This window comes from Solanum verrucosum, unplaced genomic scaffold, assembly GCF_900185275.1.
Source record: "Solanum verrucosum unplaced genomic scaffold, falcon-dt-bn FXZP01000150.1, whole genome shotgun sequence".
Taxonomy (NCBI): domain Eukaryota; kingdom Viridiplantae; phylum Streptophyta; class Magnoliopsida; order Solanales; family Solanaceae; genus Solanum; species Solanum verrucosum.
The window spans coordinates 2,790,532-2,808,936 of NW_026020371.1; the positions used below are offsets into that span (position 1 = coordinate 2,790,532).

The 18,405-nt window shown below is 34.0% G+C and overlaps 3 protein-coding genes across 5 annotated transcripts in view; 2 read left to right on the plus strand and 1 right to left on the minus strand.

The window, feature by feature from the left end:
• LOC125838361 (protein TONNEAU 1a-like) overlaps positions 1-18,405 on the plus strand; it is a 1,213,107-nt gene that overhangs the window by 578,407 nt on the left and 616,295 nt on the right. The window lies entirely within an intron of this gene.
• LOC125838365 (uncharacterized) overlaps positions 1-18,405 on the plus strand; it is a 532,039-nt gene that overhangs the window by 217,731 nt on the left and 295,903 nt on the right. The window lies entirely within an intron of this gene.
• LOC125838364 (nuclear transcription factor Y subunit B-10-like) lies at positions 1,272-16,756 on the minus strand. Of its 3 annotated transcripts, XM_049517441.1 has the most exons (6): positions 16,389-16,756; positions 13,970-14,105; positions 13,462-13,545; positions 13,261-13,324; positions 3,133-3,182; positions 1,272-1,522 (listed from the first exon to the last, which is right to left on the minus strand). In XM_049517441.1, the coding sequence occupies exons 1-4, from the start codon at positions 16,607-16,609 to the stop codon at positions 13,268-13,270; spliced, it is 498 nt and encodes a 165-aa protein (XP_049373398.1). In that variant the 5' UTR covers positions 16,610-16,756; the 3' UTR covers positions 1,272-1,522; positions 3,133-3,182; positions 13,261-13,267. The 3 variants fall into 3 exon arrangements, with proteins under 3 accessions (XP_049373398.1, XP_049373397.1, XP_049373396.1); XM_049517440.1 differs by lacking the exon at positions 3,133-3,182 and having other exon boundaries at positions 1,272-1,517; positions 13,642-14,105; XM_049517439.1 differs by lacking the exon at positions 3,133-3,182 and having other exon boundaries at positions 13,642-14,105.

The window sequence follows — 18,405 nt, forward strand, 5'->3', positions numbered from 1 at the left end:
AGTGAAATAAGGAAACTAAATATTCTTAATTAGTTTGAATTTCCTTAATTTATGCTAATTAGTAATTATCTTCAATCAATTCAAATTTAATTAACACACTTATTTCCGTTTTTTTACCCATTTTTTTAGAAACGAATTATTTTATTTTTTTATCTTTTTATTTTTTTTTCAAAACAAATTTTTACAATTATTTAAAAAAAGCTTTTTTTTTTTAAGAAACTGTTACAACCTGAAATTTTTTATGTTACAACTTAAACGTTTAATTCTACTGCTATAACTTAAAAAATATTAGTCTAATATATGTCATATATGAAATTTTCACAAAATTTAAATGATAGTACTTCAGACATATAACAGCTTGTCAAAGCCAGTGTTAGAATTTTTTTACTAAAGTTATGACACTGGCAAGGCCAAGTTTCAGACCTATGATGTTGCAGGTCATACATTTAGCAATGAAGTCCAATGTATACTTGGCAGATATTTTGGTTGCCTAAAACTAGCAATTGTTCTCTAAATTTCAACAATTCAATACATGATTCAACAATCAAATTTAAAACATAAGTTCATATATCATAAAAACAAACTTCAATCCACAGTTTGTCAAACAACAAAAAATCTAACAAATTCATTTCAAAACAATGGCAATTTGCTACTACCATTTTTGAACTTCTCCAACAACCACATCACTCAAATTTACTTTTCATATTTAAAACTCAAGACCATTTCTCAAAATATCAATTGCTATAGGTCCAAATAAGAAATACTTCTTCTGTCCCAATTTATATAGCACACTTTCTTTTTTAATTTGTCTCGAAAAAGAATGTCACCTTTTAGAAAAAAAATTAACTTCAAAGTTTTTCTTTTACCTAAAATGAATGAGGTATAGACACCAATACAATGAGATAGAAAGAGACAACTAAGGAGCAGAAAAGGCATAACAGAAACAATTTTGTCTGAAGTTGCCTATGCTTTTGAGCATCATCAGTCTGACTTCTTGAAAAAAAAAACATAGATACATGTTAAATAGGAGCGACGAAATAGGGTACCCAGTGAAACTGTCCGTTACATTTCCGGTCTGGGGTAACCATGGGCCTGATAGTCCATGACTATAGGAATACGGTACCTGGCACAAACAAGAATTTTCCAAATTTTGAGCAAGACATTTTGACTAGGCGCAAATAGTGGAAACTAGAAACTAGAAAATCCATATAACATTCTTTTTTTGGAAAATCAATATCAAAAAAGCACTAGAGGAATAGAACAGATCCAAATGTTTGGGCACTTAGGTGCTGTACAAACTATAATAGATGGTTTATTCCAAGTGACATTCAAAACCCAACGGTATGTACAGAGCGGAAGAGAATTAAAATCAAAGTATAGCAAACAAAAATATTTGCAGAAATTAGTAGGAGTCCTTTAGGTGTCTAGTCCTCAAACATTGCTGTTGACAGTTTAACACAGAGATCAGCAAGAAGAGAAACCCTGGCTGGCATCTTGTACCAGCAAAAGACTAACCACTGTTCTGCAAAATGACAAGAAAGGATTTGTGTCAAACTTTCAGACCATACATCTCAATTGACACTCTTAAAAGGCAATAACTCTCAGCAAAACAAAAAGTTCTCATTTTTCCCTTTCTCTAAAAGATACTCATTTCCTGATTTCTGATCAGTTTCCAAAGAAATCACATTTAGACAGCCTTTTCTTAAAAAATCTTTCAAAGCTCCTTAGAAAGAACCAAAAACTGTGAAGTATTTACACAACCAAATCTTAGTTCTGCAATCACAATTGGGACTGTCCATAACCCACAGTTCCACACAAGAATGCCCCACACCACTTCTAGGCCTGTCATTAAAGTACATGAATAACCAGTTCGAAGTTGGCGCAGAGGGTGATATATTTTTTAAGGTCAAGTTTGTGTTTGTGCATGATGGTACGATCTGGTTATAGTTAAGAACAACAGGTAATTAAGATTGGCAGGTTAAGGTGGTTTATTATGGAAAAATTGGGTAGCACTACAATGTTGGTTTTACTCTTTTTACTTCTGGGAAAAGTAATCTAAAATAAAGAATAAGGTGAAAATTTTATGCGTCACCAGACAAAGAGGGGGAGGGGGCGAGTTTGGAAAATTTGACGCAGTTACAACTAAAAACTTCATATAAAGAACATATGCAGTAGAAGTGGTTAACAATTGCACAAAGTGTGGGCAAGCATGTCACAAAACAAATACAGGCAAGCTTCATGCTATAATGGCAAGCATCAGTTTTTTTTTTTTTGGTTGAATATATAGGCAGCCTCCTAATTGCCAATTTTTTTTTTCATTTTGACAGCTAAATGAAAAACTTCTCAGTGATGTGTTTCTCTCAGTAAAAAGAGCAAGAGCAATAAGAAAAAACACATCACTGAGAAAAAAACAAATGCCAAAAAGAAAAAGAGAAACACTGACGAAAATCGATAGATCCCCTTTCAGGAGCACTCAACACGCATTGTGTCGCCGCTGTAGTCCCTCACTAGGGAAGTGCTCTAGTGGCCCTGTCCACTGATTCATTCCCTCACAATACCACCTCTATCACAGCTTACAATTGTCCACCGTCGATGACTATAGATGCCCATTAGGTCCTTGGGCCTAGATATTCTATCTTTTGCCTCTGAAATTGTTCTAAAATTTTGAGAATTTCATGGGTTATTGGAGAGAGAACTAGCATGGGTTTCTTATGGACATGAACTTAAATAGTGAAGGTGTGGGCTTTCATTTGGGTTTCAGTTAGGGCTTGGGCTTCGCGGTGGTGGTGATGCCGCAAAGTGGAGGAGCTGGGTGGGAGAGTAATAGAGGTAGTTTCCATGGTGGTGGAGGTGGCATAGTGGCGGTGGATTGGAGGCCATATGCAGCGGCTACGGTGGTCAAGATACAGCGGCAGAAAATAAGTAGATTGAAGAAAAAAATTGAAAAATACCTCATCAAAAAAATAAATAAATTGAAAAATGAATTTTCACACTCATAAGTGGTGTCACACTATACCATGTAAGAAGTTTGTCTAATTGACACAATTTGTCTTCACTTCAAGTGTTCAATAGGTACTATACTTGGTTTAGCAGTCAAAATGGAGAGGAAAAAAAACGAGTTTAAGGGGTCACCTATGTAATTCAGCTTTTTTTTGGTATGCATCCAAAGTTCTTTGTTCATCCTACATGAACAAATAAATAAGTGTGATTAGAAACTGAATAAGCTACAAGGAGAAATATTCCAATTTGAATAATCTGAGAGCAATCGAGCCTCAAGAGTGCTGTAACATGCTGAGTTGCTGACATTCATGTAACTATAAAAATTACAAAAGAAACCCAAGAATCATCAAACTTTGAGACAAATCAATAACTCTATGGCAAGAGGTGGAAGAAGGCAAGATCAATTGAAGTCTGTTGGAGCTATGTTACTTGGACCCTCCAAAATCCTTGCCACATCCATGTTCGATTTGGTTGTGGGTGTAGCCATGTAGGTGTGGGGTCCACATAAAATTCGATCAACTTAACTTGGGTGTTTTGACTGCATTTATGATCAAGAAGTATAGATCGATCTGGCATTTAGTTTAATTTTGGGTTTATATTCATGTAATATAGCAATATAAAATATGAGAATATTTTGCTATTACACGAGATATCTTATAAATAAGATAATAGATATCTCGGATCCGTACCCTAAATCCTAAAATTTATATGATACAAAATCCAACCTTCAGATCCACACTTGTATCGCATACCCATACCCGAGTCCGAGTAACATAAGATTGAAGTCTTTTAAGGGAAAAAACTCAAAAAAACCTTAACCATAGGAAGCTGCTTCTCTTTCATTTCTTTTTTTAATTTTTTAAAACAAATAAGTTTGTCTGGAGTCAACCATTAGGACCAACCGCGACTTTTGAAACACAGAAATTATAGGTCCCCCATCTACCCTACACCTTATATACCAGACTTAGTTCACATGGCACAGGACTCGAACCTTTGACCTTAGTCACAAATCCCTCAACCTTCCCCACTTGTACTAAGCCCGGGGGCCCTTTATGCCTTATTCATTTTTTAAAACATTTTGACAAGTGAAAGAATCCATTCTGTGTCTTTACTTTCCAATTTCTGATTTAAAAAATGACTGGATTTCTTACCGGATAATTCACAATTTTCATAAAAATTAATTATGCGCTTCTACATCCAAAGTTTCTTTTGATAAAGTACTACATCCAGGATTTATAACCTATTATTGTAGCTCTATACTATCCTCGCTTGAATTATTTTTTTGAGACAATCACACAACCTTTCTACCTTGGATGTACACCACCTGATATCGATATGATCACCACTATAAGAGAAATTTAATCACCCTTAGATCACCCCCCCACCCCCCCCGTTTCAGGAATTATGACTATCCTCTGACCAAGCATATTGTATCCCACTTGATGTAGTCATATCTAGTTCTCTAAGAAAGGAGAGAGATGGGCTGAGAAAGTAGAGATAATAAAGATCACTTTTTGATTATATGAGATTTTATAAGAATAAAAGAGGTCTTAGCTCTTTCTGGAGTAGCAGTTAGGGAGGCAGGAAGGTTTGACCTTACTCGGTTGGGCAGGTGCGGGTTAAAATAATTTTTTGAAATTTAATGTGGGGCAGTGCGAGTTGCGGGCTTGCTGCATGCACCCTTTCAACTGTGTTATTCTTGAGTTCTATTTTAATTGTTTGGTTTAGGGTATTCTTCTATATTTATTTAGATGGATGTTTTCTTATATAATCTGGATTAGCTTAGCACACAAGTTTTAGGATAAATTATGAACTTAAATCATTAGCTTATATATTTTTTTCCAGTTCCATATTAAACAAGTTTTGGAATGTGAATATAACATTTGACCTGAAGCCATGCATGATAATTACTTTCAACTTTTTAGAAAGGTTACTGTAGTTCATTTCTTCCCTAATTTCTTTTCTGTTTCTTTAGATCCATCTAGCTAGGTTTATATTTTTCCTTATGTTGAACTTATGTTTTGATATATTGTTTAGTAATAAGCTAGAGTAGAGTTTCTTTACTTGATGTCTTTATCCATTCCAAACTTGTAATTTCTTTTGTTACCTGCATTTTATTTATATTATTTACTAATTTAGAATTAGCAATTCATTAAAAATATTAAATTTAAGAATATCAAAATCAAATTGTTTTAAATTAACAAAATAGCAAATCATGAGGGGCGGGTTGAAAATAGAAAATTTTGCTATGTGGGGCAAGTTGAAGTCTTCGCGGGTTTACCCCACAACCACACTGCACCACACAATTTGCCATCCCTAGTTACTGTAATATTCAAGAAGTAACTGATATGTAAATCAAGGTGGTTTTCTATGAGCAAATTTGGGAAAGCTGGAATAGAGCAAATTGGAAAGCAAGGTATAAAATTCAGCACACATCGTATTTGGTGTGCTGAATTTTATACCTAGCAATTGAAATACTACTATTAAGAAGTCCCACATCGGTAGAGGGATAGGAAATTGATCTCTTTATATATTTGGACATACCTCCCCTCATAAAGCTCAGGTGCCATGTCTTTACATGGTATCAGAGCCAGGCCCATCCCAATTTGATTTCACCAATGTTGGGCCCCCATTTAGAAGTGTTCATGCTCCAGTTGAGGTCTGGGCGTGAGAGGGAGTGTTAAGAAGTCCCACATCGGTAGAGGGATGGGAAATTGGTCTCCTTATATGGACTTGGACAAACCTCCCCTCATTAGCTAGCTTTTGGGTTGAGTTAGGCCCAGGTGTCATATCTTTACAGCTACCAAACACGATACTAGTTATGCTGATTTTATTACATGAATAATTCACTTCCAAACAAGCAACCAAACGACCCCTTAAGGAATACTGCTTTTACACCACCACCCCACACACAAAAAAAGGGGGCACTTTTCTATCCATGAAGAATCAGTACTTTACCTTCAACTCACTCTTTTATTTTACCTTCATCACTCAGTGTCCACTTAACTTCAAAGGATAACAGAAATAGTAGAAGTTGTTGAGCACCTGCCCCATACAAGAGAGGCTTTCTTAGATGGTAAGCACCCTCCACCTCAAACCCTAAGGTTGTGGGTTCGAGTAACGAAGGGAGCAAAGAGATGGGAGCTCCTACGGAAGGGTAAAAAAAGAAAAAAGGTCTCTTCAGGGTGGTTCAGATGGTTTGTCTTGGAACTTCCATATGGAGGTCTCAAGTTCGAAACCTCTTGTCTGTGACAGCAGCATGGTGGGCCTTCTACAGGTTTCCTTGTCATAAAATAAAATAAAATAAAGTTCCTGCCCCCGAGGTAGCTTAACTAGCAAAGGATGGACTTATGTATTAGGTCACAAGTTCGAACTCCGTGCCCAGCAAACTAAGTCCAGTAATTCAGTGGAGACAGGAGGAAGGGCGGGCACATCATCCCTGATTTCTGAATGTGATTGGCCCAAAGGTTTGATTCTAAATAGATTTTTCAATCATAAAAATAAAACAAAAGAGTTGTTAATGTCCTTGTGAGGGTGTTGTAGGTTAGGATAAGAAACACTACCTCTGTTACCTAGGCTCTTCATTTTCCTCAAAACTTGCTCGATTTGACATGTATAAAATGTGTGTGATACATTATGTGGATCCTTCAAAGTACCAATGCCTTGTCAAAAGTTGGGTACATGTAACAGATAAATTTCCCATCCTACCACATACATAAATGGGTGATACAAGAAGCCATTCAGTGAGTCCTTTTTTTTTTTAACAAATACACCAATAGGCATTGAACCTACTGGATAATCTTATTGATATAATCAAAAACAATATCAAATGTACCTACATCTTGTTCAAAATAGGAACTAGCTAAAATATGATTTGCAATAACTAACAAAAGAATCCTATTTCGACATTGATCTTAACTATTGTTACTATATATGCTGATAAGGTTGATAGAAGCTTTCTGCAAGGTCTGGACAGCTCGATAGCACTTGACTAATCAGTTACAAGATAGAATCAGTCTTTCTTGCTTGTTTAGTAAAGTCAAGCTATGGTGGTAGGGTTGGGGTGGCTTGTTGGGCCACAAGTGCCCTTACTAGGTTTGGGGTTTTGATTGGCAAAAGAGGTTATTGCCTTCTAGCTGGCAGTTTCCAGATTAGCCTTCAAACTTTCATTTACCCAGAATGAAGAGATCTAAAGGTTGGACATCCATTGTTGTCGTGATGACAAGGTTGAGTGTTCATTCAATCCAACACCCAGCTGATCAAACCAATCCTTGGGTTCGATCCAGAAAGTGATTCCCTCCCTGAATGAGGGATAGTCGTTAGGTCGTAAATGGAATCTGAGGAAGAGAGATAAGCAGTTGGCAGGGGACCATCCATTATCAGTTCAATTGGTAGATCTTCCCCTCTCATCCACTGATCCTTTAAGTATTGTTCAATCTATTGATTTAATATCCTCTTGACTGGTCAATTACGCACTCAGGCCAATCTACTACGTAATATTGATTTAACAAGCATTCAGTAAGAGTACATTGCATTCATTCGCAATAAAAACTTTAAATTTGATCACATTTATCAAGAATCTCATTATTAATTGAGTATGTCAACTAATTGATTGAATTGAGATGTGTATCCATGTCACATAACTGGATTCAATTCGCACAAATGTAATGTCTCTATTCCCTATTCCCTCTAAGGTGGTTAAAAAATTAGTTAACTCAGAAGAAACTTCCTTTGGAAAAAAGGCAAAGAAGAAAAGGGCTACTATCTAGTGAATTGGAATACAATGATGCTTAACAAATCAAGGGGAGGTCTGGACATCAAAAACTTGAAAGAGCAACATGAAAGTCTCCGGAGGAAATGGTTGTGGAGATATATCAGTGAGGAGAGGACCCTCTGGAAGGAAGTGATAGTGGCAAAATATGGAGAGCTTAATCCTTGGGTTTCAGAGACTGTTTCAATGCCATTTGGGTTGGGGAGTGTGGAGGTCCATCAGAGCTCTGTGGGACTCAATGGAAGAAGAACTGACTCTAAAGGTGGGGAATGACATCAAAGTCAAGTTCTGGAAGATGTTTGGATCAGTCAAAGCTCTTGGTGAAGTATTTCCAGACTTATACTCGATATGCAATAACCCTGAAGCTAAAATCAGTGATTGTTGGACAGCACAAGGGTGGGATCTTTCCTTTAGGAGGTTTTTGAATGATTAGGAAGTAGACAGCAGCATCCCTACTGGAAATGTTGGATGGAGTTGATATTTCTGCAAATGTTCCTGATGGAGTCACCTGGAACCACACCAAAGAGGGTGTTTACACAGTAACAGTGCCTACAAGAGAAGGGTGCAGAATTGAGAGGTGTTACACAATATCACTGGAATAGCATATGGAAAAAATTGATCCCTACCAAGGTGAAATGCTTCACTTGGCTAGTTATTAGGAGAGCATGTCTCACTCAAGAAGTGCTGCAAAAGAAAGGAAGGCCACTAGTTCCCAGGTGTACTTTGTGTAACTTGACAGGAGAAACAAATAGTCATTTATTCTTACATTGCAAGTACACTTCTTAACTATGGGAACTCTTCCTAAACATTTCTGGCCAAAGCTGGTCCATGCCAGAACACACTTCTCACCTCCTAAGCTGCTGGATTAGAAAAGGGGGCAACAAAACTCAAAAAAGATGGTGGAAACTGATTCCTTCATGTATTTGGTGGTCAGTCTGGACAGAAAGGAATGGTAGATGTTTTAAAGATAAATCCAGTTCCATTCACAAAGTCCAATGGAATTGTTTAGTATCTTTACTATTTTGGTGTAAACAATTATGTATAGATGATGAAGATCAAATCATAGAACTGATAGGAAGCTTGTAAATTTTGTATGGGTTATGGTTGTAACCCTTTTTTTATGGTGACCAGCATTTCCTTAATGCTGAAGAATACTACTTACCAATTGTCAAAAAAAAAAAACTTTCTATAGCAAAGAATCTCGTCTTAATGGTTTGTCTCTCCATTTAATTTCATGACATGAATTAAAAGCCAAAATACTGAGATAGCCCCTTGAACTTGACAAAAACTTTCTTTTAGATGAGAGCGACCTGCGGAACACCTGAAGTACGTGCAAATTGTGCCTATTGAAGACAACAGTAAGGGATTGTTTGGTATAAAGGATAAAGAGAGTTAATCCCGGAAAATTTTTGAGTAACATTTAATTCTTTGTTTGGTTACAAAGTTTAGAATAACTTATCTCAGGGTTTATAATTAGTATCGGGATAAGTTATCCCAACCTTTGGGTGGAATAGTAATTCCGAGATAAAATAGATAAAATGACAAAGATATCTCTTTAAATAATTTTTATACATCACATTTCACATTCATGTATTTTCACATTATTTTTAATACCATGTATAATAACATTCACAACCTTCACCACTTCTTATTTTCATGATAATTCTTTATATTTTTCTATTAAAAAATTACACTATATAAATATAATTTTTATTTATGAATTTATTTGACTAATTCTAATGTTTATTTATATTTTGATTTCTCTACAATTGAATTACATTACATATATTTAATTGTATATTTTTTTAGTCACTTGAAAGCTTGTATGTTATATATCAATTAAAATGAAGATAACTTTAATATGTTACAATTTAAGAGAGATATGTGCTTTAAATGAAGTGATACAAATAATAAATTTTCATTTACTTTAACAAGCATAAGATGGAAGTTCTATTTTTAGCCTAAATAAGAAGAAAATTTTTATTTTAAAATACACTTGATATCATCATGGGAATGCACACACAAAAATATTCAAGTTAAATAAGATGAATATTTTATCTTTAAGAATGAATAACTAAAGCTTGCAAAGATGATATAAAAAAACTAAATAAAATGAAGGTTATTTTTGTAAACAAACAACTTGTTCTTAAAATCACCAAATATGGGTGACATTGCCTCGTGTTTTTCTGAAAATGAGTTAGACGCCGAGATTCAGAAACTAAACTCTATACCCGATACTACAATACTTCCTTTTTGTTGAAGATACCACCCAAAAATAGTGAACTTACAGCAACTAATCTGGCTTGATGCCTGTTAATTGTAAATTGTCTAGCTAGACTCCGCCAGAGACAGCAAAGCTTCAAAACTTGAAAACCTTTTCCTGCAAGTCAATACGTTTTCTAGGTCTATGATGCTGAAGCTGGGTAATCCAGTTGAAGTCTATCGATTTCTGGTATAACAAGCTCTTTGGTTAAGTACCGGCCATTTACATAGGTTAAGAATGTCACTCTTTGAAGAAGGGTTCTGGTATTTCCTTTATGTGTTTGTGATAAAATTGTAAATATGTCATGTGTGTTACTAAGTTGCATGTCAGTGCCTCATTTTCTGAAATTAATGTGAGTGAAAGATAGTCAGAAGATGAAGAGAACAAAGAATGAAGAGGAAAGCCATGTCAGCAGATTAGGGTTTTGGTGAACCAAACTTTAGTTGAAGTATTAAGCCCCTTTTCACTCTGTTGCTCGGATACAGGTGCGGCACCCAACAGTACGGATCTAGAAGTCAGATTTGTCATCACCTAAATCCTAGGATTCAAGGATAGGAATAGGAGCACAGGTACAGGTGTCAAGACACAACCAATATGGTATATTATGACATATATAAGAATATATTTTGACAACTATTTGAAGCTATTAAAATAATATATTTCAAATTTTCTGTTTTTCCAACTTCACTTCAAATAGTATTTTTTTCATGAGATCTCAACCAAACAGCACAGTCGAAATGAAAGTGAAATACTAAATGAAACTTTGGAAGAATGGGCCACCATGTTATAAACCGTACTCGTATTTTTCTAATTCAATTTGTAACTTGTGAAACTCTAGAGTCAATTTGAAAAAAGGAATCTGGATGAAACTACTATGCTATCGTTTCACCACAAATTCCCAAAAAAAATTGGCAAATCATTTTTGGGAGAAGTTTTTTGTTTGGCCATGAATACAAATTGGAGTTTTTTTTTTTTTTTTTACTTTTTTTGAGTAATTTGGAGTGAGAAAAGTGAGCACCTTTTTGTTATTTTCAAATTTTTGAATATTCTAGAATTCAAATTCAGTTGAACTCTGGAATTTTATGGCCAAACGTGTTTTCCAGAGTTCAACCCTGATAAAAGTGAAAATTTCATATGATTGTTTGGTTTGAAGACAAGTTATGTTGAGAGTAGTTATGTTGGGATAAGTTATTTAGGATTAGTTATGCTAGGATTATTTCTTATTGACTATTTGGTTTGTTATATTCAAAATAATATGCATTACATAATTTCTAAGAATAAATTATTTGTTTTCAAAAATAGCCTCCACCTTATTTAGTTTTTTATATTTTCTTTGCAAGCTTTAGTAATTTATTCTTAAGAATAAATCTTCCATCTTATTTAACTTAAATATTTTTGTGTGTACATTTCCATGATTGTACCGTATGTGTTTAAAAATAAAGCTTCCGTCTAATTTATTTTTTATGAAATAACAAACTTCCATATTATTTAGCTTAAAATAAAATTTTCATCTTAAGCTTATTAAAGTAAAAGATGATTTATTATTTATGTCACCTCATTTAAGCACATATCACTCTTAAACTGTAAAATATTAAAGTTAACTTCATTTTTATTGATTTATAAAATACAAACTTTCAAGTGACTAAAGGAATATTTAGTTAAAAACATGTAATCAGTGGTATAGAAATCAAAATATAGATAAACATAAAAATTAGTTAAATAAATTCAGCGTATAATATATTCATAAGAATTATATTTATATAGTGATTTTTAATGGAAAAATATGAAGAATTGTCATAAAAATAATGAGTAGTGAAGGTTGTGAATGTTATTAACATCATATTAAAAATGATGTGAATATACATGGATATGAAAACTGAAAAGTGATATATAAAAAGGATTTAAGGGGATACTTTTATCATTTTACCTATTTTATCTCGGGATAAGTTATCCCGATATTACTATTCCACCCAAAGATGGGTATAACTTATCCTAGTACCAATTACTAATCCTGGAATGGAGTTATCCCAAACTTTGTAACCAAATAAGGGATTATAAAGAGTACTCAACAATTATCCCAGTATTAAGTTCCCTTATACATCACACCAAACGACCCCTTAGTATTCTATTCATAAAATAGTTCATATAAAAACTAAGTGTTTTAGTAAATATCCGAATATATATAGGACATAAGCAAAACAAATACCTAATCAACATATACTTCTTGGCCATAGATGTCGTCAAAGCACCCAAGATACATTTGATCAAATCAAGTGTCGATCCCACATACACAACCAAATTGTGTAGGATTGACATGGTTGCGTGGATTTTAAAATATCTCATCAACATAGCCTCGGATTGTGATTCAGAGATCGCGAATTAATTGGTACTCATTTCGAAGTTCACTAGTTGTAGGTATCACAAGACTGTGAAACATAGATAGACAACTAAGGATTCGTAATAATTGAAGCTTCCCTTGCTCATCCAGCCACTCCTTGTTCCTTCCCCTTCCCGGCCCAAAAACCCCTCAAAAGAAAAAATATTGAGCCGAGAGTCTTTAAGAAACAACCCCTATACCTCCACAAGGTAGTGATAAGCTCTGCGTACACTCTACCCTCCCCCCACTTAGTGGGATTTTACTGGGTATGTTGTTGTTGTAATTTGCATATATTATCAGACTTGTGGAAACAACAGTCCTTTGACTTCTCTGCAATTTTTTACTTGAATATATAAGGGAGTTAATTGCTTCTTATTTCGACAATGACTCGTCTCAAAAAGTGTCACATAAGGCATAGTGCAAAGACAGAGAGAATGCTTTGACAATCCATCAAAAACTCTATATTTTGGAAATCATGGAAGGGAAGGACCAAAGCTACGTCGAGGGAGTTCCAGCTACCATTTCTTCCATGAAGGCTAGTTTCTTAGTGAATCTGTTTGGCTGGAGCAATCATTGTAATGGAAATAATGTTAATCAGTTTTGGAAATTTGTTGGCTCTATATTTATATATGAATCAATGTTACTTTCTAACATGTAGCATCCACTGGATGCAACAGAGCAACAAATTGTTTGTTGCCTGATATAGAAAATGTATCACAAAACGCAAAAGAGATCCTACCAAGTCATGACATGAGGGGGTGAATTTGCTAAAAGAGAAGCTGACTGTAGAATATTTAAAGATGAAAAGCACATCATTAAAAAGACTTTTAGGGTAAGAGAAAAACTTACTTAAAATTCATAATTGGGAGTTTCCATAGTCTAAGCCTTGTGCAAAAGAACCTTCATACATGAACTGTCAATTTCCACAAGAAATATTAGGTGTCTTATTAGATAATATCCACGTAACTTAATTTTTCAAGGTCAAAAGAACTACTAAATGGTGAAGCAAACGAGCCAAAGAAAGAACATAATAAAATGCAACCACCTTACCTGCGTATTGGACCCAAGCTGACTTCCAACTAAATCTTTTCTAACAGATGCATCACCAACCCTTGCAGATCCCTTGGCATCTCCCTGATATTAGTTTCAAATCACAATACATTTTTAATGAAAAATCAGAGTTAAGAAAATAAGTAAATCTATCTCAGTGATGTGGAGAACTATGTGTACCTCCATCTACAACACCATTGATTGACCCATGCAACCCAGCAGAGAAAGTTGTTCAGGAACCACAGAAACAACATTTACTTAGTTGATTATGAGATAAAATTCAGTTGAACGAAGTCTTGAAACAACAATAGTAAAGTCCATAACCAAAAATACACAGTGCAACATTTAGAAGATGGCAATTGGCAAATGCAATAGTCCATATATTCTTTTATCAATTTCCTCGCAAACCAAATGATGAGGAAGCCTAATAGAACATAAAATAAAGAAAATAAAGCAGTTATTATGAGAAACCAGTCCCAAAACCATTAAGGGCATGAAGAAGAATTGCATTTACCTCTCTGTACCGAGTCAAATAGACCTTCAGTGGTTCAATGTAGTCCTCAAATCCCAAGGTAGCCAGGGCTGATAGTAAATCATCTCCGTTGATCGTCTTTCTCTTCTCTTTCTGACACTTGTCACTCGCTCTATAAAATAAAAGAGAACTCATTTGAAAAACATGCAGAGAGAGTGGTTGTTACTTCCACGTGTCATCATTCTACTAAATCTCAGTATGTAAATGTATGGAAGTCCACCCTCTAACAACAAACATTTGAAAATGTAACACATGTCTTCTACTTCTACACAAGTACCCACACATATATTTGGACTCTAACTTCCCAAGCATTAAATACTGGCAACGTCTTTCCATATATTTATATAAAGACTCTATCTAGATCAAATATACGACTTTTATTGAAATTGGTAAAACAACATCTAATGTAAACTTGTATGATCCAGAAAAAAAATAGCACTAAAAAAACACCATCCATAAGATCTTAGCTACATAGATACTTTTTAAGAAAGGTAAATATCATGTTCAAAATGACATCGTGTATGAGCTACGAGACCTAACAGTAAAAGGAAAATATTGGATCTCCCAAATTCTGACACATATATACACACACACACACACACACACACACGACTTTGAACTCAGACTAGTGGAAAGCTAGCATGCCATAGTTTTGATAGAATGACATAATTGGGACATGTAACCTTATCAAAGAAAGGTAAAATAGGAAAGAGGACTTGTATTTTTAGCGAAGGGACTGCAGTGTGAACATCTAAACAGGGATAAATAACTCAGTATGGCATGAATCATGATCACTTGAATAACAATGCACAGAGCAACTAAGCATGATCACAGGCAGAAGTGCAGCTGTGGATTACCTTCTACTATTGGGGATATTTTCCTACGAAAAACAAAGAACTAAGGGTTTGCTTGACAATAGCTTCTTTTTTTTAAACTCACTAGCCGAAAAGCAAAAGCAGCTATTCATTTTTTGGGTCAACTATAATCCATTCTAAAAAATGTCACAAGTACAAACAATAAAGTCACTGACAATGCTTTGTATTCCAAATTTTCTTAGTGAGCATGGAGTCTATTGTCACACACACCGGGTCGTTCTTTTTTATGGATTTGTCATAGAGAGTGGTTGATAACATGCTGCCATGCCCACCTTTTTCCATTTTATTTTTGCATTCCTCCCTCCCTACTTCTCATAGCTCCATGTACTACTATTCTTGTCCTCCCCTTTTTTCATGTTTCTCTCAAGGGCTTCATTAAAATGGCAGGTAACTCTACCCTACCTATCTTATTGTCAAGTCCTCTTTTCCCGTAATATTTCCATTTAAATAAGATGACTTACTCCATATTAAGGACACCATGCATTTATGATTCCCTTGTCTACTAATTGTCAACACATCTTTCACTGCGTTCTTTTTCCCCATACGGAGCAGAAGGTGACAACATGTCTGTGATTCTCCTGCCTCGTAAATGCCATGACCAATTCGCTTGATATTGCTAATCATTGAGGAGATGGCAGGCAGGAACAGTGAAAAGGGATTAAACAAAGGAATGACAGCAGCCAAGGAAGAGTGGAATGAATTCTCCAGTGGGGAGCTTTGGTTGTCATGTACTTCATGGAAGAGTCATAACCAGATATCATTAAGTAAGCTATTACCTTCCCTCCTTTGTTAATTGCTATGGAAAGAACACCAACCAGACATCCTATTGATGTTAGGAGAAATCTTTCTAAAGGCTATCTTTGTCATGTATACAAAATTTGGGAAAGAAAACACGAGAAACACCACAAAAATTGTAACTCTTAGAGACTTGAGCTAAAAAGGTATACGAAGTAGTTATCCATCTCCATACACATAATACACAAAACAAAAATAAAATAGAAACTCTAAAATGGAACCATCTGTGCCTACAAGGAATTCCAATAAAATTTCTTGAAATGATAAATTACCAAAATTATAAACATCTAAGCATAGAGTTTAAAACTTCGAAAGTTACCCAGTCCAATGCCACAAAACCTCAGTTGACATAGCGATCTTTAAGAATTAGTATAAACTTACTATAAAAACCACATTCCTCCATTTCAGGATGTACAATTGAACACTGAATACAGGTAAATTACACATTTCTATAATTCACGGAAGCAATACAGACAAAATAGAAACTCTAAAATGGAGCCATATGTGCCTAAAAAGGAATTCCAACAAAATTTATTGAAATGATAAATTACCAAGATTAAAAACATCTTAACATATATTTAAAACTTCAAAACTTACCCACTACAATGCCACAAAACCTCAGTTGACATAGCGATCTTTATGATTTAGTATGAACTTACTATAAAATTCGCATTACTGCATTTCAGGATATAGAATTGAACAGTGAAGAAGAAATAGAAGCTTACTCGCTAGTAATAAAACTGATGAACTCAGATACACATTCCTGAACAGTGTCCTTAGAATCCTTTGCGATCTTTCCATTAGCAGGCAATGCCTTTTTCATTATGCGTCCAATATTAGCGATCGGTAGGTACCTATCCTGCTCTCGCAAGTTGGACTGAGGACTCGGGTCACCGCCACTCTCATGGCTTCCGCCGCCGCCTCCTGGACTTGCCGGCTCCGCCATTCTCAGTGTACCGGAACCCTAACTTTATGGATGATCGTAGGTAGAGGTTGATCCAAGAGAATATTTTGTTAGTTTTTGTTTGAGAAAGGAATTTGGCGGAAAATGGATGCTGAGCTTTTCTGCGCTATACACATAGATCCAACGGCAGCGACTGCCAGAGGAAGAACCTATTTTTACGCACAAGGCCTACACCCTTTTTTTCCTTTTAAATATACACGTAATATATAAACTTGTCCTTTAATTTAGCATATTTAGGCCCTTCAATTTTAGATATGAATAATTAAGTAATTATATTTGTATAAAGTTAAATAAATAGATTCATGCTTCCTAATGCACATAAAATGTCACATGGGATGTAAATTGTTGTCACATAGTATGTCAAGTAGGACACATGTATATATTTGTTCAATTCTATATAAGTTTTAAGGACATAAATACTAAATGAGATACAAAATCAAATGACATATTTATATATTATGTCTTTTAAATACACTCAAGTACTTTTATAAATAAAGTTCTTTAACATGCTTTAATTCATTTACGCTTTAAATTTATTACTCCATAGATAATTGATATTCTAACTGTAACGATATCATCGGTATATATTTTTTTCCACCTGGTATCTAATACCTATGTTAAATTTGACTAAATCCAAATTCGTATCATAAAAATTTATTGAGAATATGGCGCTGCCTAAACATGATAGTACATGAGATTTAGAACTTCGTTTTTTCTTTTTTTGGGTTGTTGTTATTGAAGTGGTACAAATGTAAACAAAACAAAAAAAAATTGTAGAAGAAAAACTCCCATGTATTTATTTATTGTCGTATTTTACTAAACATATTTTATCGTAGTGATTTGATTCTAATTATTAATTATTTCATTTTTTCAGTGAAATAGAAACAAAAGAATATCATAAAAGTATATTGAGAAGATGTTATAACAAATTCCGATTAGATGGGGAAGTAAATAGGCTTTACATTTTTATCTGTTGTAAAATTGTAACAACTATACAACAACAAATAATAATATGATTCAATTGCAGAAAAGCATTAAACAGGAGTTAGATATTTATTAAGGAAATAAAAACAAAGGCTAAAGTACAACTATATCAATATGTCTTCTGACCTAGTACTTGAATACAAAACATATTCATTCATGATTAATAAAATCCCTAAAAAAAATTATTTTCCTGTTTTTAATCTTTTAATTTGTAAAGTTTCCTCCATAGTTAGTAGGCATTGTTTTTAGTATTAAGATCTTGTATCTCCAAATCACCTTTCTCACAAGTATTGGGTTCACATAAATTCGGTAATAAAACCCAAAATATTTGTGACGAAAGTCAAATCGTTGAAGTTATATATCGGATTATATTAATTTAATATCTTAAAATTAAAATTTACATATTTAAAAATTTATGAATAGTACTACAATTTATGATTCTTTTCATTTAAACATGATTTTTTCAAAAAAAAAAAATACATATTAAATATTGATCAAAATTCATATAATTTAATTCTTAAAAAGTAAATGTGACAAGTATTTCGAGACGGAAATTAAGAGAGTAACTCTTATATTTTATAATTGTTTTTTTAATTTTAAATGTAAGATACATAAAAGTATTGGAAGTATTCCTATTCCAGAAAAAGTTAAAAAATTGGGTCAGTAGAGAGGAACGACATTGATTACTCTCTCTTTTTTTATTCTCATAAAAGAACAAATATCTAAATACACAATTTATTTTATCATATTTTCAAAAGATTTTTATCATTTTAAAAAATACAATAATTCATACT